General features: G+C 43.1%; 4 protein-coding genes across 6 annotated transcripts; 3 read left to right on the top strand and 1 right to left on the bottom strand.

Annotated features, from left to right (window-relative positions):
* The first annotated feature begins 3 nt into the window (after window positions 1-3).
* hsc70 (heat shock cognate 70) lies at window positions 4-5,235 on the top strand. Its single transcript, XM_046302822.1, has 9 exons — window positions 4-144; window positions 1,917-2,122; window positions 2,405-2,610; window positions 2,778-2,930; window positions 3,046-3,601; window positions 3,693-3,895; window positions 4,005-4,203; window positions 4,380-4,612; window positions 4,826-5,235. The coding sequence occupies exons 2-9, from the start codon at window positions 1,918-1,920 to the stop codon at window positions 5,003-5,005; spliced, it is 1,935 nt and encodes a 644-aa protein (XP_046158778.1). The 5' UTR covers window positions 4-144; window position 1,917; the 3' UTR covers window positions 5,006-5,235.
* A 938-nt stretch (window positions 5,236-6,173) lies between these two features.
* LOC123998018 (chymotrypsin-like protease CTRL-1) lies at window positions 6,174-9,215 on the top strand. Its single transcript, XM_046302832.1, has 7 exons — window positions 6,174-6,332; window positions 6,605-6,705; window positions 7,660-7,739; window positions 7,869-7,950; window positions 8,099-8,279; window positions 8,435-8,565; window positions 8,833-9,215. Exons 1-7 carry the CDS (start codon window positions 6,218-6,220, stop codon window positions 8,992-8,994), a joined length of 852 nt encoding a protein of 283 aa, XP_046158788.1. The 5' UTR covers window positions 6,174-6,217; the 3' UTR covers window positions 8,995-9,215.
* A 5,868-nt stretch (window positions 9,216-15,083) lies between these two features.
* LOC123997324 (C3a anaphylatoxin chemotactic receptor-like) lies at window positions 15,084-15,824 on the top strand. The gene is given in 1 exon segment (XM_046301464.1): window positions 15,084-15,824. A coding segment is annotated over 1 exon segment (741 nt).
* A 750-nt stretch (window positions 15,825-16,574) lies between these two features.
* Window positions 16,575-19,363, bottom strand: LOC123998020 (protein lin-37 homolog). 3 transcript variants are annotated; one of them, XM_046302834.1, is made up of 10 exons: window positions 19,272-19,363; window positions 18,878-18,927; window positions 18,677-18,752; window positions 18,494-18,541; window positions 18,329-18,358; window positions 18,143-18,228; window positions 17,835-17,995; window positions 17,591-17,722; window positions 17,424-17,497; window positions 16,575-17,241 (listed from the first exon to the last, which is right to left on the bottom strand). In XM_046302834.1, exons 2-10 carry the CDS (start codon window positions 18,909-18,911, stop codon window positions 17,154-17,156), a joined length of 729 nt encoding a protein of 242 aa, XP_046158790.1. In that variant the 5' UTR covers window positions 18,912-18,927; window positions 19,272-19,363; the 3' UTR covers window positions 16,575-17,153. The 3 variants fall into 3 exon arrangements, with proteins under 3 accessions (XP_046158790.1, XP_046158791.1, XP_046158792.1); XM_046302835.1 differs by lacking the exon at window positions 19,272-19,363 and adding an exon at window positions 19,100-19,264; XM_046302836.1 differs by lacking the exon at window positions 19,272-19,363 and having other exon boundaries at window positions 18,494-18,574; window positions 18,878-19,264.
* Window positions 19,364-20,281: the final 918 nt, after the last annotated feature.

Below are 20,281 nucleotides of genomic sequence, written 5' to 3'. Positions count from 1 at the left end.
TCTGTGGCTATATACTCTGGAGAGACCTGACACTCGTCCTCTTAGTCTTTCTGTCCAGGAAAAGGAGAGGAGTGCTTCAGTGGAATTGAGCAGCCTGTGGTTTGTGTGGTAATCTTTGAAGCGTTGCACAACTGACTGAGCAAGGTAACTCCTTTTCTAAGAAGCGTTGCATTCAGCTCTGCTTTTTGACTTGCCAGCTCCTGTACAACTCAAGGGACATGACCCCACTCTCATAATGACGCTAGCATGCTTTTTATGTCAACTATTGGCTGTCGGAGGAGCATTAAGAGCTAGCATAAAGTTTATCTCAAATTGTTTAAGTAGTGTTTTTTAAGTAGCATGAAGCCACAAGTTATTGTAAAGCCTGTGTGAATGATTTGTCTATTGCATGACTTTCTGTTTCTGGGCACACATGTTGTCCAGTGTCCAGTGACATGCTTGACCAGTGGAAGTTGTGCCTGTAATCCCTTTGTGGCCTGCCTCGTCTCACTGTATGTCACAAACACTGTCATAGTTTCACACACCACACCCAATGGTGTCAGCTCTGTCCATGTGCTTGATCCATGCTTGATGCTTCTCTGTCAGTTTGAACACTAATCATGCACATATGACATATGCGCAGCTGATCTAAATAAGGGTACAGTGGTATGCTTAGCACCGATAGTTATTAGATACATCTTTTTTTTAAATAGATAAAAAGGATGCTAACAAGGGTTTGTTCAAATTAAATGAATATACCAGGAGTAACAGAATTAGATCATAAGTGATAAGGAATTTACCAGTACCCGTTGTTTGTGTGAGGTGGCTTTGTCTATTTAATCCATCCCGAATATGAGAAATGGTAATTTTATCCTTTCACAAGAATACAGTGAGTGGCTGCATAACATAATTAGGTAACAGTATTTACATGCCAAACATTTTTGTTTTTAACGATAAAATATTTGGGCCTCACCACCTCATCTGGCCCTGTCTAGCATGTTCACCATTTCAACAATCCCCACTTGTTTCCCCACTGACTTAATGTATTAGTTAATTGTGAGGTAACAGCTTTAAAATATATCATAGTTCCTTCTCCAGCAGTGAGGTTTCTAAGGCCTTTACTGTTATTACAGTCCAGGCCCATAATAACTTCCATATTACACAATAGTGAAGTACAGTAGTAAGTATTTCAACAAGGTAACTGCCTAGTACATATGATATTGGCAAAGTCCAGTTTTACTTAACTGCTCATTAATAACCACTTAATTTAATCCAACCCGTGTTCCAACAACAGATCTGTGAGCCATATTAATAGAATGTGTTGGTAGTTTGTGTGATTCAGCTGTTGGAAAAAAGCCACTGTGTTAATACGTCACATTGATTTAGCCTGGCTGGTAACAGTTGGGTGTTGTATTGCCAGAATGATCTGTGGAGAGGGAAAAACAGGATTAGGGAGGGTGAGGGAGGGTGGCCTGTTGGCTCTGGTGGCATGCTACTTTAAGGAGTTGTGGTGTTGGTACCACTCCACTGGTTGGCATGTTGCCAAGACAGCACTTTCTAGAACAGCTGAGCCCCGGGGATCACTTCCAATTTGGGGGCTCACGTGGGACTGCATCTGCTCTCTGAATGACAGGGAAGGAACACACACACTGTCAAAGACGTGCACGTGGCACGCATACACACCTGTGCACATACATGAACATGATGACCTTTAACCCCAAAGGCTTTCAACAGAAGTTGAAACATTTGACTGTTGTCATCTAACTACCTGTTGCTAACTACTAATAACTGATAATATTCAAAAGAGAAGGTTTTATAACAATATCACCTTCATGACAAGTATCTTTCGTATGATACTGTAGGTCTACATAATTCTCTAGTAATTCAAGTAATTCTCCTCTCACTAATGAACTCTAATTCTGGTCTTGTTGTTGCAGGATGTCTAAAGGACCAGCAGTAGGCATTGACCTGGGGACCACATACTCCTGTGTGGGCATCTTTCAGCATGGCAAGGTGGAGATCATCGCCAACGACCAGGGCAACAGAACCACACCCAGCTATGTGGCCTTCACAGACACGGAGAGGCTGATCGGTGACGCCGCCAAGAACCAGGTGGCCATGAACCCCACCAACACTGTGTTCGGTAAGCACATAATCTCACCTTGACACACAGTGGGTAGTTAGATGAAGCCTCTAGTGGACAAAGGGAACCAAATCAAGGTTTACTTTAAGCTCAGCGATGTAGCCTCTTGCCTGTTGTTATCAGTAGTCCCCACTTGAGGGCCTAAAAGTACTAGATTTAAATCCATCAGCCTCGCGCCACTCCATTAGGGGGAAATGCAAAACTGACCTTAGACCAGTGTCCACAGACAAATTCATCCTACTCTTGAAAATCAACCATACTCTGCCATCCCTGTGTCCAAAGATGCCAAGCGTCTAATTGGTCGTAAGTTTGATGATGCCGTGGTACAGTCGGACATGAAGCACTGGCCCTTCACAGTGGTGAGTGATGGTGGCAAGCCCAAGATGGAGGTAGAGTACAAGGGAGAGAAGAAGACCTTTTTCCCTGAGGAGGTGTCCTCAATGGTGCTCACCAAGATGAAGGAGATCTCTGAAGCTTACCTGGGCAAGGTATGGAGTCAAATTCCAAATCTACTCTTAGCTCCTACCCACTCCATGCACCCCATGTAGGTTTGAAAAGATTGGATGGGTAGACATTATATGTTAATAACTCAAACTGACAGCCTATTTAGGGATGATACACACTAGATCTAACTAATAGTGTTTTCCCTCTTCAGCCAGTGAACAATGCTGTCATCACAGTCCCTGCCTACTTCAACGACTCCCAGCGCCAAGCAACAAAAGATGCTGGAGTGATCTCTGGACTCAACGTCCTGCGCATCATCAACGAGCCCACTGCTGCAGCCATCGCCTATGGCCTGGACAAGAAGGTACAGAAACACCAAAACAAACAAGAAAACACTGGGTTGTACGGTTCACACTAGATCTGCTTGATTAGTCCTTTGAAAGTCCTACGGACTTAATTGCTCTCTCTTATCTTATCAGGTCGGCGGTGAGCGCAACGTCCTGATCTTCGACCTGGGCGGCGGCACCTTTGACGTGTCCATCCTGACCATCGAGGATGGCATCTTTGAGGTCAAGTCCACTGCTGGCGACACCCACCTGGGAGGCGAGGACTTCGACAACCGCATGGTCAACCACTTCATCGGTGAGTTCAAGCGTAAATTCAAGAAGGACATCAGCGGCAACAAGCGGGCGGTGCGGCGCCTGCGCACTGCTTGTGAGCGGGCCAAGCGCACCCTCTCCTCCAGCACCCAAGCCAGCATCGAGATTGACTCTCTCTATGAGGGTGCCGACTTCTACACCTCCATTACCAGGGCTCGCTTTGAGGAGCTCAACGCTGACCTGTTCCGCGGTACCCTGGAACCTGTGGAGAAGTCTATGAGGGATGCCAAAATGGACAAGGCCCAGATACACGACGTTGTCCTGGTGGGAGGCTCCACACGTATTCCCAAGATCCAGAAGCTTCTGCAGGACCTATTCAATGGCCGAGACCTCAACAAGAGCATCAACCCTGATGAGGCTGTGGCTTATGGTGCCGGTAGGTATCTCACTGTGTGTTGCAGGAAAATGTCACTGTGTCAAGTGTATGTGTTTCAATGTATCATCCAACATATCTCTGTCCTCCACAGCTGTACAGGCTGCCATCTTAGCGGGTGACAAGTCAGAGAACGTGCAGGACCTGCTGCTGCTGGACGTCACACCCCTGTCCCTGGGTATTGAGACAGCCGGAGGGGTCATGACCGTGCTCATCAAGAGGAACACCACCATCCCCACCAAGCAGACCCAGACCTTCACAACATACTCAGAAAACCAACCCGGAGTGCTCATCCAGGTGAGTCTTTTATCAGCTGTACAAGGCCAACGTTTGTGTAAAGTAGCCAGATCACCTATACCCTCTGTGATTCTCTGGTATTAATCCATTCCCACAATTTCTTTCTCAGGTGTATGAGGGGGAGAGAGCCATGACCAAGGACAACAATATCCTCGGCAAGTTTGAGCTCACCGGAATCCCCCCTGCCCCCAGGGGCGTCCCCCAGATCGAGGTGACCTTTGACATTGACGCCAACGGCATCCTCAATGTGTCTGCGGTGGACAAGAGCACCGGCAAGGAGAACAAGATCACTATCACCAATGACAAAGGTATGCCTCCTTAACCTTGAACCTCACGATATGATCAAAGGTCTTATTGATTTCCAACCCTTTCCTCAAAGAAAATAGTCCCAAAAATAAAGAGAAACAACAGGAGCGAGTCGGAGATAATGAATATGTCACATATGGGAAATTATATAATGATGTCGGTATCTTGTTATCCCCAGGACGTCTGACCAAGGAGGACATTGAGCGCATGGTGCAAGAGGCTGACCAGTACAGGGCTGAGGACGAGGCTCAGAAGGAGAAGGTCACAGCTAAGAACTCACTGGAGTCCCTGGCCTTCAACATGAAGAGTACCGTGGACGACGAGAAGCTCGCGGAAAAGATCAGCCCGGAGGACAAGAAGACCATCATGGACAAGTGCAACGAAGTTATCTCCTGGCTGGACAGGAACCAGGTAAACCACAGGTGGCTGGTCTAGAGTTCCACCTAGATTGAGTGTTCTTAGTGCAACATCAGTTGGTTAGCACTGGTTTCACACTGATGCATTTCCTCCCATGGTAAAAGGAGGCTACACAGTAAGTAAATCATAGAAGATAGAATCTTGTGATCACCACCTGTGTCTCTTACCCTCTCTTCATCTCTCGTCTCTCCCCTTGTCTTCATCTAGACAGCAGAGAAGGATGAGTATGAGCACCAGCAGAAGGAGCTGGAGAAGGTGTGTAACCCCATCATTACCAATCTGTATCAGGGTACCGGAGGCCCACCAGGAGGTATGCCAGGCGGTATGCCAGGCGGTATGCCTGGAGCTGGCTCTTCCTCTGGTCCAACCATTGAGGAGGTGGACTAAAATCCCTCACCTCTACAGGAGAGAATCCACATCCTGTCCACATCTCAGGCTTCACACATCACCTACTGCAGACCTGGCTTGTGTCATCACTTCTCTTATTGAGAACATCCAGTGTAATATTTATATCTACGGCAGGCTCCTACAGCTTTGTACTGTTGTGCAGTTCACACAACCTTCACTTTTATCAGATTGAATATATCACAACCAATAAAGCTGGATTCTGATAAGCATTTTTTGTGTTTTTCTTTAACCTCCCACCAAATACCCTCCCTTAGGTTTGAGATGACAAATGCATGTTGTACATTAACAGAGTCACAAAGTGCTTAAAGTCGTATAAACTTGTATGAACATCTGCACTATTGCTCATCAGAAAAGTTCCCTCAAAAGTGACATTCATCTTGTAGCAATCTTTTTATGAAGAAGTAGGAAAAGCTATGTATGTGATTATGATGTGTGAAGACAGCACCATGTGTAGATTCCTGACTGGTTGATAAACTTGTCACTTTCTCAAAATGTAATGGGATAAGATCCTATTTTCTAGAGATTTTCTCAGTGGTGGTGGGTCCTCTGTTACAACCCTCAAATGTAGTGACATTTTAAATGTGTCAAAGCATGAACTTGAATAGCAATGTGAACACATGTCCTTACTGCTACTTTGTGTAGATGAATAAATCCCAATAGCTTCCTTTCTTAATAAAACAAATGTTTTTGTCACAAAGAGCTCCATAAAACACATGATCTGAATCCATAATGTTAATCAAGTGTTTTGTTTTTGATTGTTTTGCTGTCATATACAGCTGCATAGAAACAGAATGGTCAGACCATGGTTTTCCACCCTGCTCGTGGGATTGCAACACATGGTTACAAGGTGTTATTGTTCTGCCCATCATCAGAACTCCAAATGGACAGTGTGATAAGAAACCAGAAAAAAAGACATTAAGGGCATTTCAGAGGACCAAATTTGGGGTCTGGGCACATATTCCACTCAGCATAAAGATACATAATTATGACTTTCCCTGGAATCATTGTGCAAAGCCTTGTTTGCTTAGGCCTATCCCACATAGAGTACAGTGCACTACAGAGTACAGTGCACTACATGGCAAACACAAGCATGTATCTGACTGTCCCTGAGGCGTGAGATTTTTCCACCTGTTCCACCTGACTGTTCCCAGCTCTATCAGACCTTGGGGGAACCTGTGGGTGACATGACTGATGGGCCTGCCAGGGTATAAGAGGGAGAGAGACAAAGAGACGTCAAGCACAGTCTACTACACTATGGCCATGCTCTGGATCGTCAGCTGTCTCGCTTTGGTGGCCTCAGCCCTGGGTGAGTGGTGTCATCGTCAATGTCTGGTAACATGAACTGATTTGATCTTTTTGATCCTTGATTTATTCACTTAGGTAAGTCCTATTGAGATGAATAGCTAAAAGAAGCCCTGGCCAACAAGGAGGTGAAGTGTTGTATTATGCTTTGGTAGTTACTGAAAGCATGTCAGTCTATACTCTGAGGCCAATCAAAACTATGTAGGATTTTGGTCAAAAGTGGTGGACTATATATGAGGATAGGGTGTTGTTTGAGACTGTGTGTTTGTGCCCTAGGTTGCGGAGTGCCTAGCATCCCGCCGCAGGTGAGCGGCTTGAAGATTGTGAACGGACAGAACGCTGTATCTGGCTCCTGGCCCTGGCAAGTGTCCCTTCAGGTATCCCCATTTCTACTCTTTCATTCTATGCATTGTTTTTTCACACCACAATGCTGTAATCACTGATGATTCTTGTTAGCCACTTAGAGTAAATGTATGTTGAAAATGTTGGGAAGTGCTGTCTTCACATTATGGTCAGACCCATACTATCAATCTACTGTCTTCACATTATGATCAGACCCATACTATCTATCTACTGTCTTCACATTATGGTCAGGCCCATACTATCAATCTACTGTCTTCACATTATGATCAGACCCATACTATCTATCTACTGTCTTCACATTATGGTCAGACCCTATACATTATGGTCAGACCCATACTATCTATCTACTGTCAGACCCATACTATCTATCTACTGTCTTCATATTATCAATCTACTGTCTTCACATTATGATCAGACCCATACTATCTATCTACTGTCTTCACATTATGGTCAGACCCATACTATCTATCTACTGTCTTCACATTATGGTCAGACCCATACTATCTATCTACTGTCTTCACATTATGATCAGACCCATACTATCTATCTACTGTCTTCACATTATGGTCAGACCCATACTATCTATCTACTGTCTTCACATTATGGTCAGACCCATACTATCAATCTACTGTCTTCACATTATGAGACCCATACTATCTATCTACTGACCAGGCCAATACTATCTATCTACTGTCTTCACATTATGGTCAGACCCATACTATCTATCTACTGTCTTCACATTATGGTCAGACCCATACTATCTATCTACTGTCTTCACATTATGGTCAGACCCATACTATCTATCTACTGTCTTCACATTATGGTCACACCAATCTATACTATCAGACCCATACTTTCTACTGTCTTATCTATCATTATGGTCAGACCCATACTATCTATCTACTGTCTTCACATTATGGTCAGACCCATACTATATACTGTCTTCCACCTCTCCCTTTCTCCTTCAGGATGCCTCTGGATTCCACTTCTGTGGAGGCTCCCTAATCAGCCAGAACTGGGTTGTCACTGCTGCCCATTGCCGTGTCACGTAAGTGCAATTAATTCCATAGTGCTTTATTAACACCATGTTGATAAGTACATATTACATTCCTCTTAGTTTCACTCAGATGAGCTGTGTTCATTCATACACACTGTAATCTGTTTTCTCTCTCTCCAGTCCTGGCCGTCACCATGTGATCCTGGGGGAGCACGATCGTCAGTCTAATGCTGAGCCGATCCAGGTCAAAAGCATCTCCAGGGTAAGTCCAGCAGCCTGGGGAGAGATCCACTCACTTAACAACAACATGCCTGCCTGCTTCATAGGTTTTACCAGAGTTCTAAGATTCTGTTCACTTTCGAAGATGAATCACTTCACTATGTGTCTACATCTTTCCTTGATCCCTGTAGGCTATCACCCACCCCTACTACAACAGCCAGAACTTTAACAACGACGTGACCCTGCTGAAGCTGTCCTCCCCCGTCCAGATCACCTCCCGCGTGTCCCCTGTGTGCCTGGCCACCCCCAGCACTTCCTTCCCCTCTGGAACCCGCTGTGTCACCACTGGCTGGGGCAAGACTGGCACCACCTGTGAGTGGCCACACAAGCTACTGAACCATTATTGATAGATGATAGATTTACAGTTAATACAAGAGTATGTGCAAATGGATGCCAATGTTTCCACCTCAGCTTTCATTAGAGCACTGAGCTCCTTCCTAACCATGTCCCCTGATCCCCGTCCCCAGCAAGCCCCCGTATCCTCCAGCAGGTGGCCCTTCCTCTGCTGAGCCCTGCTCAGTGCAAGCAGTACTGGGGCCAGAACAGGATCACTGACGCCATGATCTGCGCCGGAGCCTCCGGAGTGTCCTCTTGCCAGGTAACTGACTGTACTCCTGGAGCAAGTTGAGGCTACCTTTCTCCAGTCCGTTTCTGAACATTTCTCTATAATCACTCTGGTATCATTCCGTCCGGCAATAACCTTTCCCCCCAACACACGCGCCATCTTAAAGCAGCCAGATACAGATTTGTTTAACCAAATTCTCTGGCAATGGCATGACAATGGAAGTCAGATAGGCCACCACTCAGCCCCTATTACAATAATCTCCACCAGTGCCAGTGCTCCTAACCTCTCCTCCATCTCCAGGGTGATTCTGGCGGTCCTCTGGTGTGTCAGAGCAGTGGCGTGTGGTTTCAGGTGGGTATCGTGTCCTGGGGCACCAGCAACTGCAACGTCAGTACCCCTGCCGTCTACTCCCGTGTCGCCTATCTGCGTGGCTGGATTAACCAGACTGTCGCTTCCAACTAGTCACAGTGGACCCCAGCTGCAATAGCAGCCATGTCTCCGCACACAAACTCTTCTTCCTGCAAACAGTGGTCCCATAGATGAGTGTTTGATGTCATACAGGCTTTCCCATCAGCAAGTGACATTTCAACCTGTCTCATGCACAGCCGCTCACTGTGTTGCCACCGTCTAATTGTTTTCAATGTAACTGAAAAAGATGCATTCAATTAAAGTTGTATAAAGAAGTTGTTTCTGTTTGAAGTAAAAACAGTGCCGAGAGACCACTCAGGAAAAAAATATTCATCAACAAAACAAAGCACACACATACAACAAAAACGGAGCATTCATTAATAGTAACCTTTGGAGAGTCTTACTAAAACACATTTGGCACGGTTATTTATTTATTTTTTTAAGTGTGTGAACTGTCCTGGGAAAAGTAACGTTTTTTTTCCACAAAACTTTTCCCCAGACAGCAAATATGGAAAGAATTAAAAAACACATGTCAAGCAAGCAAGCCATACCAGGGTTACATATTTTCCTGGTATTTTACAAATGTTCCATCCCAAAAATAAATGACTTGTCACATGATGAACCCGGTATTTCATGCCAAAACCAGAAGTGCCATTCTAAAATATATAAAGGATATAAATGTCTGGATTTGATTAGAGCTTTGATCAGCATGAACATCCAAGACTGATGAGCCATACAACAAAGACATGATCCCAAGCCCAAAAAAGCCCAAATGATCGTGCCATTATCTAATACATGTTTTTGATGTTACATACATGTTTTTGATATAGGCTACCGCACATGACACAAAAACATAAAAGTATACATGCTCTCTTGGGTAAATAAAGGAAACAAGCTCTAGTAGCCTAATCCTTTTGAGTGTAGACTGTAATAGTATACTGTATTGTATTATAAGGACTGGAATTACACACCTCATTCAAAACATGAAGCTGGGAGAGAATGTGATGCTGATGCAGGACATGAGGCCTACAAAGTCACAATTATATTTGGAAATATAATATGGCCTATTTTAAAATGTGTATAATTTGCAGGCTGACATATATCATAATATTTCCCCTAATGTTTTACCATGTGTGTATTGTTGCGTCATTCCTTCTTTGCTTTCAACAGTTAAATGAAATACATTTTGTTGTCCTTATCATCGCCATTGTAATGACATCCTTGAATAATAAATATAGGACCAGAATAAGATGCAGATGGCTATCTATTCACTCCATGAAGATTGACCAGCTATGGGTCTGAATAAATAACTGCCAGAGCCTACCATCGTGCATTCTCTCTTCTTTTAAACTCCATGAAAGTTCTATTGGATGCTGTAGGCCTATTTAACATTCAGCAAAGAAGAGACTGCATCCCTCTTCGAATAGTCTACTGATAGTCTAATAATGCTTAAAAAAATATCCAGCAAGCTATTATTTTAGTGTAGCTTTTCCTGGGACTCCAAGAGCTAAGGAGCATTTTTTAAGGAGAGAGGCTAGGTGTGGATTATGCAAGTGAAGGAGCTATAAATTAGAAGCTTAGCCTATGCATAACCCATCATTCATTAGCTAAATAAGGCTAATACTGCATTTAATGTATTACCTGAAACAGGTAGGCTCAAAGATCTATAGGCTATAGAGTGAATTCGGAAAGTATTCAGACTCCTTCCCTTTGTCCACATTTTGTTACGTTACAGACTTATTCTAAACTGGAATATATTAAAAAAAATCCTCATCTACACACAATACCCCATAGTGACAAAGTAAAAACAGATTTAGAAATGTTTGCTAATTTATTACAAATGAACAGGAATACCTTATTTAGTATTCAGACTCTTTGCTTTAAACTCAAAATTCAGCTCAGGTGCATCCTGCTTCGATTGATCATCATTGAGATGTTTCTACAAATTGATTGGAGTCCACCTGTGGTAAATTCAATTGATTGGACATGATTTGGAATGGCAAACACCTGTCTATATAAGGTCCCACAGTTGACAGTGCATCTCAGAGCAAAATCCAAGTCATGCGGTCGAAGGAATTGCCTGTAGAGCTCCGAGATGGGTTTGGGTTGAGGCACAGATCTGGGGAAGGGTACCAAAACATTTCTGCAGCATTGAAGGTTCTCAAGAACACAGTGGCCTCAATCATTCTTAAATGGAAGTTTGGAACCCAAAGACTTTTCCTAGAGCTGGCCTCCCGGCCAAACTCAGGCGAAGGGCCTTGGTCAGGGAAGTGACCAAGAACCTGATGGTCCCTCTGACAGAGCTCCAGAGTTCCTCTGTGGAGATGGAAGAACCTTCTAGAAGGACAACCATCTCTGCAGCACTCCACCAATAAGGACTCTATGGTAGAGTGGCCAGATAGAAGCCGCTCCTCAGTAAAAGGCACGACAGCCTGTTTGGAGTTTGTCAAAAGGCACTTAAAGGAATCTCACACCATGAGAAACAAGAGTCTCTGGTCTGATTGAACTTTTTGGACTGAATGCCAAGCGTCATGTCTGGAAGAAACCTGGCACCACCCCTATAGTGAAGCATGGTGGTGGCAGGATCGTGCTGCAGGGATGTTTTTCACCAGCAGGGACTGGGAGACTAGTCAGGATCGAGGGAAAGATTAACGGGGCAAGGTACAGAGATCCTTGATGAAGTCCTGAGCGCTCTGGAGCAGGTTGTCAGACTGGGGACGAAGGTCCACCTTCCAACAGGACAACGACCCTAAACACACAGCCAAGACAACGCAGGAGTGGCTTCAGGACAAGTATCTGAATGTCCTTGAGTTGCCCAGCCAGAGCTCGGACTTGAACCCGATCGAACATCTCTGGAGTGACCAGAAAAAAGCTGGTGCAGCGATACTCCCCACCCAACCTGGCAGAGTTTCAGAGGATCTGCAGAGAAGAATGGGAGAAACTCCCCAAATACAGGTGTGCCAAGCTTTTAGTGCCATACCAAAGAAGACTGGAGACTGTAATCACTGCCAAAGGTGCTACAGCAAAGTACTGAGTAAAGGGTCTGAATATTTGTGAATGAGATTTTTTTTTGTGCAAACATAAAAAATAAAAATATTTTTGCTTTGTCATTATGGAGTAGTGTGTGTAGATGGGGGGGGGGGGGCAATTTTATCAATTTTATAATAAGGCTGTAAAATAACATTTGGAAAAAGTACATTCCGAGGGCACTGTACAGCATATATCAATCTTGACCAGGATTAGGCATATCTATTTTGGATGCAATTTGAATGGAATTGATGGAGCGGGAAAGACAGTGTTTGCAGACGCACTGACTTAAAGTAACGATATTCAAGTGATAGGCTGTTTTAAAACTCTGCAGCTGCAATTTACAAAATGCATCTAAATATTGAAAAATAATCACCCCCCCCCCGAAATCCAGATGGAGAAGTGTAAATTGGACTGCATTCAGACCTTATATTACTGTAGTATAGGCTATGTTGAGGCAAATGTAGTCCTACCTTTCACAAGAATGATGAGATGCATGCATTGTGAACTGCGCTCCATACTGTAGAGCGTTGATGATTGATAATGCAGATAGCTGAGAAGGACATGGCTGCAGTGGTGTAAAGTACTTAAGTAAAAATACTTTAAAGTACTACTTAAGAACTTTTTTGGGGTATCAGTACTTTATTTTGACATTTATTATTTTTGGCAACTTTTACTTCACTACATTCCTTAATAAAATAATGTACTTTTTATTCCATTCTTTTTCCCTGACACCCAGAAGTACTCATTACATTTTGACAGGAAAATGGTCCTGACCTTATCAAGAGAATAGGGATGACCAGGGATACTGCATCTGATCTGGCGGACTCACTAAACACACACACTTTGTAAATTATGTCTGAGTGTTGGAAAGCTCCCTGCTTTTCCGACATTAATAAAAAACAATTGTGCTGTCTGGTTTTCTTAATATAAAGCAATTGGAAGTTATTCATACTTTTTGATACTTAAGAATTTTTTACTTTTAGACTTTTAATCAAGTAGTATTTTACTGGCTGACTTTCACTTGAGTAACTTTTCTATTAGGGTCTCTTTACTTTTTCCAAAGAAGCCAGATTTAGATATGGCATACGGTGGGGCAAAAAAGTATTTAGTCAGCCACCAATTGTGCAAGTTCTCCCACTTAAAAAGATGAGAGGCCTGTAATTTTCATCATAGGTACACTAACTATAACGGACAAAATTAGAAAGAAAAAAATCCAGAAAATCACATTGTAGAATTTATGAATTTAAGCATTTGGTCAATAACAAAAGTTTATCAATACTTTGTTATATACCCTTTGTTGGCAATGACAGAGGTCAAACGTCTTCTGTAAGTCTTCACAAGGTTTTCACACACTGTTGCTGGTATTTTGGCCCATTCCTCCATGCAGATCTCCTCTAGGGCAGTGATGTTTTGGGGCTGTTGCTGGGCAACACAGACTTTGAACTCCCTCCAAAGATTTTCTATTGGGTTGAGATCTGGAGACTGGCTTGGCCACTCCAGGACCTTGAAATGCTTCTTACGAAGCCACCCCTTTTTTTTGCCTGGGCGGTGTGTTTGGGATCATTGTCATGCTGAAAGACCCAGCCGTGTTTCATCTTCAATGCCCTTGCTGATGGAAGGAGGTTTTCACGATACATGGCCCCATTCATTCTTTCCTTTACACGGATCAGTCGTCCTGGTCCCTTTGCAGAAAAACAGCCCCAAAGCATGATGTTTCCACCCCCATGCTTCACAGTAGGTATGGTGTTCTTTGGATGCAACTCAGCATTCTTTGTCCTCCAAACACGACAAGTTTTTACCAAAAAGTTATATTTTGGTTTCATCTGACCATATGACATTCTCCCAATCTTCTTCTGGATCATCCAAATGCTCTCTAGCAAACTTCAGACGAGCCTGGACATGTACTGGCTTAAGCAGGGGGACACGTCTGGCACTGCAGGATTTGAGTCCCTGGCGGCGTAGTGTGTTACTGATGGTCGGCTTTGTTACTTTGGTCCCAGCTCTCTGCAGGTCATTCACTAGGTCCCCCCGTGGGGTTCTGGGATTTTTGCTCACCGTTCTTGTGATCATTTTGACCCCACGGGGTGAGATCTTGCGCGGAGCCCCAGATCGAGGGAGATTATCAGTGGTCTTGTAGGTCTTCCATTTCCTAATAATTGCTCCCACAGTTGATTTCTTCAAACCAAGCTGCTTACGTATTGCAGATTCAGTCTTCCCAGCCTGGTGCAGGTCTACAATTTTGTTTCTGGTGTCCTTTGACAGCTCTTTGGTCTTGGCCATAGTGGAGTTTGGAGTGTGACCGTTTGAGGTTGTGGACAGGTGTCTTTTATACTGATAACAAGTTCAAACAGGTGCCATTAATACAGGTAATGAGTGGAGAACAGAGGAGCCTCTTAAAGAAGAAGTTACAGGTCTGTGAGAGCCAGAAATCTTGCTTGTTTGTAAGTGACCAAATACTTATTTTCCACCATAATTTGCAAATTAATTAATTAAAAATACTACAATGTGATTTTCTGGATTTTTTTCCTCATTTTGTCTGTCATAGATGAAGTGTACCTGTGATGAAAATTACAGGCCTCTCATATTTTTAAAGTGGGAGAACTTGCACAGTTGGTGGCTGACTAAATACGGACTAAAGGCACTTTAAACTTAGAGGATGTTTGGAGAGAAAGGGAGGGAGGAAGAGTGCAACAGCGCGCACGCGAGAGAGAGCTGTTTCCTTTGTGGTGGGAGAGAGTGGATGATATTCATTGCTATAGAGAATAGGATGGAAATGGGTAAGACGCTTTCGTCTTATTTTCTACCCTTATGATCTCTGACCTCAGATGCTTTAACTTTTCATTCAGACTTATGCTTCATTTGTAGAAGTAGTTTCATGACAAACATGCAATTCCTAATGTCATCTCAAATTGTCAGTTGCTTTACTCATACTTTTTTAGAAACTCATATGCATTAGAATTGTTGCATTGTGTGAATAAAGACCATATGAAGGCGAAGTCCTGTTCTAAATTTCCTCTATAAATCTAATGACTATTTGTTTCAAGTCCTACCTGGTCATAGGTGGGAAATGTATAAAAACTGGGCTAACAAATTACCAAAATGGAACCTTCAACATGTCTGCCAGCATCTTCCTCCTGGCGGCCATCAGTCTGGACCGCTGTCTGTCCATGTGGGTGGTTGTGTGGGCCCATAACAAGTGCACGCCATGCAGGGCCGAGGTCATCTGTGTGGGGATCTGGTTAGCCTCATTGGTCTGCAGCCTCCCGTTCACCATCTTTCGGCAGATCATGCACTATGGTAATAGGACAATGTGTGGTTATTCATTTTCCCATGATTCCTCCACCTACAGGAACATGGTTGTGTTCCGCTTCCTGCTGGGCTTTCTCATCCCATTCCTGGTCACCATAGCGTCGTACATTGCCATATGGATACGCACCAATCGCCTTAAGAGAGGAAAAACGTGCAGATCCCTCCGGATCGTCTCTGTTGTCCTGGCCTTTTTCATCTGCTGGATGCCCTTCCACGTCTTGCAGTTTCTGGACATCATGATAAATGGCAGCCCAGGCCTCAACCTGGTCGTGCATATTGGAATTCCCCTGTCCACTAGCCTGGCCTTCCTCAACTGCTGCCTGAACCCCATCCTGTACGTCTTCATGTGTGATGAGTTCCAGAAGAAGCTGCGTCAGTCTGTGCTGGTGGTATTCGAGAACGCTTTTCCAGAGGACCAGGGGATGAACTTTGTGTCATCAATGCGCTCCCATCTCTCCCGTTAAGTCTAAGTCTCTGACTCCAGAGAAGGACATTTACGACTCACTGGTGACCAGTCTGATGGTAAAGTGGAAACCGAGGTGTGAGATGTCTGCAAAAGACAGGGCTAGTACATCTGTATTACAATATCACTGTATCTATACTGTAGTTATGAGACTTGAAATGGTCAGTAGTTGTGGTCATTGTGGCTTTCATGGTGGTATTAATCAAATCAATCAAATGTCTTTTATAAAGCCCTTTTTACATCAGTTGTCACAATGTGCTTTACAGATACCCAGCCTAAAACCTCAAAAGTGCAAGTAACGCAAATGCAGTTACCGGATTTAACTTCTAATGTTATAGTGATGTTATGTTGAAGTTACGGGGACCTTATTTTGATGTTATGGGGAAATTATGGGGATGCTATGTTGACGTTATAGGGAAATGGGGACATTATCATACACAAATAGACAGTAACACTCCTAAACCTCTAATTTCAAAATCTTACAAGACTGTTCGACCAGACGGATCTATTAACTGAAGGTATTTCGGTATCAATTTTTTAAATATTTTTTTTTACTCTTACGGTCATTTATTAATTTCTGTGTTTATATTTTGCTTGTAGCTAATATAAAAGAGTTGACTCCTAAAAGGACTCTTCGTAAGTGTTTTTCTTTGGTCAGATAAAGGTTTAACTTCAGACGACATTCCTTTGTGATCCAAAACAAACTGAACATTTATTGGCTGTATGTGATCAATATCTTGGACCTATTTCATCCATGTGGACTGTGTTTCTGACCTGCAGATGACAAGATCCCTCTGGAAAAATCCCAAAATAACTGCTGTGGAGAAATCAATCAACTGTAAAAACAGCACTCTGGTAGATTTATTATAGCGATAAATAAATTACAATAGCTCAATACTTTATAACTTTTTTACACAGTTTACTTACTTTAAATTAGGGAGACATGTGTGAGACTTAATATTTACCATTGGAATTGATTTAGAGTATCCCAGAATTTAGACAAATGTTGTACACTACTTAACCTGTTTACAAACTTTTCATGACACATTGTGGGATCGACAACAGACTATATAATGCATTACCAGATATTCTGTAATATGACAAAAAACATTAATGTAATTATTATCCAAGAATCCCAATACACCAGTCACAGGTGAACTTGGGCCCACCAGAAGCATCAACTTGCTGAAAGTATTGCTACATTTTCAAAACGAGGACTTTGGGTCCTTAAATGTGGCAGTATATGGTAAAAATGGGCTCCATGAGGCTCCTCTGACATTGTCACACGCAATGGCCTCCTTGGGTAGAGGACTAGGGCAGCGTCCTGGGGTAGATGACTTCCTCGTAGCTCCTACCTGCTCTATTCTTTTCTCTTCCCTCTGCTGTGGGATACTACCTGGAGGATTCCCAGCTAGCGGTCGTACATTTCCTTCATCTCTTTCAGGATCTTGATGCTCTCGCTATACCTCAGCTGATTCTTGTTGGACGCTTCTTTCCATCTGAACACAGTTATGTATATTAAGATTGATCGCAGCTAGATAAACAATGTTTACTGACAGAATTTGTATCAACTTTTTTTCCAATCAAGATTACATTCGGATCAATAGTTGATATTCGACTCCCCAATCTATCCATGTCAACTAAGTTAGCTTTTGTGATTATTTAGATGCCTTGGACTTACTTTTGCCTTATCTTTTTCCAGCGTTCTATGTGGTTGTATATGAGGGGACCAGACACAAGAGCTGTATCTGTAGACTGGTGACAAAGACAGACAGATTGAAACAATCAACCGTTTTACTGTGGCAAATATGAAAGTGATGGCTAGGCGTAGCAGATGTTATACAGTACCTTGCTAACGATAGGCTTTTCTGTGGATGGGATCCTCAGATTGACAGGATCTCCAGAAGAGTTGAGAGGACAGGTGAGGGGCGGAGGGAGGCGATACACATTTTGTCCCTTACCATTGAGCATGTCTGCAGCCTGGTAAGATGCAGGTGAAAACAAATACTGAACAGAGAGCTCCATTGAAAAATATATATATTTATGCCCACATTGTGGGCATCTTTGTCCTGCTTTTTGGGTGTGAACTTACCTCCTCTTCCCCCATGCTGTGTGGGGGGCTTGGGGATGCAGCTCTCTCTCTCACTGCCGGGTTGTTCCTCATCCAGGCCCTGCAAATGGGGTAAAGTGGGGTACTGGTGGTGTACTGGGCCAGGTCCACACTGCGGTCAAACAACTTGATAATGTAGGCATCTAGCAGAGAGGGAGGAGAACAAATGATTGTATATGTAGGTGAATATCTAGAGCTTGAACGGTAGAGTCAGTGAGTGAGAGACAAAAGGTTTTTAAAAGTCCAACTATCTGTGTTTGGCAGGGGATTGACATCTGCAGCAGACTTACTTTGTTTATGTTGGTTGCTCTCTGTTAAGCTATCATCCATCTCTTTCCGTTTCTTTCTCCGGTGCTGTGGAAACCGTGACGATGGCCTATGACATCAACAACAAGGGAAAGGGGACAGGTCAAGGCCTTTCAGAGTCTAACAGCCACACAGTCAGATGTGTTTAAAACAAATCAAATAAGGCTTACCGCTTCCCAGCAGAAGATGGAGACACATCCCTATGGAAGAAATAGGCAATCGGAATTACTACAGAAGTAGTGGGACTAACGGAACCACAATAGGCTATTGAGTAAGTCTAAATAGCATACTTCTTTTAATATAAAAAAAAAGATAAAATAAAAAAATGGCCATACTTGCTCAGAGACTCTTCTGCCATCTTTGTCTCGTCTTCATTTTGCTCCCTGTAAAACAGCAAAAACAGCATTTCCCATCACCTACGCTTGATTAGAGGAAAATGAAAAGTTCCTGAAGCTGTACGTTTCAATGTCAAGCCAGTTAATGTACTGCATCTTCACAAATAAAATAAAAACACCAACCTCTCACTGTCACTCTTCTCTACCAGCCCCTGTAATACTGCGTCTAGTCGGCTGCGTGCACCACTCCCCTCTGCATCTGTCATATATAAATAAACAGTCGACTTTACTTAGGAGAGATATAATAATTCCAGTAGATAGTGTTAGGTACCACTGTATCGTCAGCTGAATGGGTTTTTGGTTTTGAAATGTTCAAGCTCTCACCTGGCTTCTCAGTCTTGATCTTGACGTGATGCATGATCTACCCGTTCACACTGACATTCAGAAATCCCCAAAACAAAGATAAAATACAAGTTAGTTGGTAGCTAGCTACAACGACAAGCTTGCTAAATTGATTATATAAGGGGAAACACTGATTAAAAATGTTTCTAGATATTAACGTTAAATGACTCAAGGGGACACTGTTGTTGTGCCTGGATACCGAACCCAAGTAGCTAGTTAACGTTAGCTAATTGAAGCAGTCTTTTCTTGAATACGCGTGTGTAGCCGCATTATTCGACTTGTGTCTATTTGATACATCACTTTTCATCAGCAGAACATTATTGTTGAATTCATGTCTAAAGGCCACGTATCTATACATAGAACGTAGTTTTGTTACCCTCCAACAACTCGCTAGCTAGCTGCCTGGTTAGCGCGGCGGTCGGATTTGTTTCAGTAGACTTTCCTCTTCCGCGCGCAGGTCGTTTCCTTTCTGCTGGTTGGTCAATGCGGAGTCGACAACACGACTTTCATTGGTCCAGATCGATGTCTGTCACTTACCAACTTTCTGTAGATTGGCCAGAATCGATTGTTGTCGATAATGATGTTCTCGGAAAAGATCAACTCAACATTATCGAATCTGTCAAATAATTGAATAAAAAGTTATCATACGAGGAATGTAACATTTAGAAAAGTAGAACTAATTGTCTAGACTATGCATATTTTCCTAATCTAACTATTTTATTTAGCCGTTTTATTTAGCCGAAGGCACAGTGCTTTTTTTCAATGAATCAACCCAGGCAGTGATCACATCGAGATGCTAACATTTACATGGAAAGTACGCTATGCTTTAAAAAAAGTTAATACGTTATCGGTGTCAGTGATCTAGCCTTTCTAAATGAACAAACTAGTTTTAAACTGCAATGCTGTTAGCTAGCTAATTTACAGGGAAAACGTTTTGCAGTGCCAGCTAGCTCTTTTCACTCTCTTGTTAAATCAAATGCATGTGTGCTAGCTATTTACCTGACACACACTTTAACACTGTCTCATCCTATGATTATTGCAAAGAGTAGTCTACATGTGGGCTATAACACTTCGCTGCCCATTGTGTGAGTTGGTGCCGGTGGTACTGTCAACATGAAATCCAGGTGAGACGTGGAACAAATAAAAATGAATGCAGAACTAACGTTTTCAAAACCAGAACGATGTGTTTTTTTACCACAATGAAAATGGTCATTTTTTGTCTCTCTTGATCTCTTAGTGGTGCTGCTCCGTTCACAAGGAACAATCCCTTTCCGCCAGACCCACCTCTTGGAAAAACACATTTTACAACCCATCACGCACCAAGAAGCTTCCAAAGCAACAGAGGAAAACCGTAAGAACTGAAATATGGGGCTGTCGGGGTCTTTT

Source organism: Oncorhynchus gorbuscha, linkage group LG15 (genome assembly GCF_021184085.1).
Source record: "Oncorhynchus gorbuscha isolate QuinsamMale2020 ecotype Even-year linkage group LG15, OgorEven_v1.0, whole genome shotgun sequence".
In the NCBI taxonomy this organism is placed as follows: Eukaryota; Metazoa; Chordata; class Actinopteri; order Salmoniformes; family Salmonidae; genus Oncorhynchus; species Oncorhynchus gorbuscha.
The sequence above is the reverse complement of the archived record's forward strand: the minus strand, read 5'-3'. Positions and strand labels throughout refer to the sequence as shown.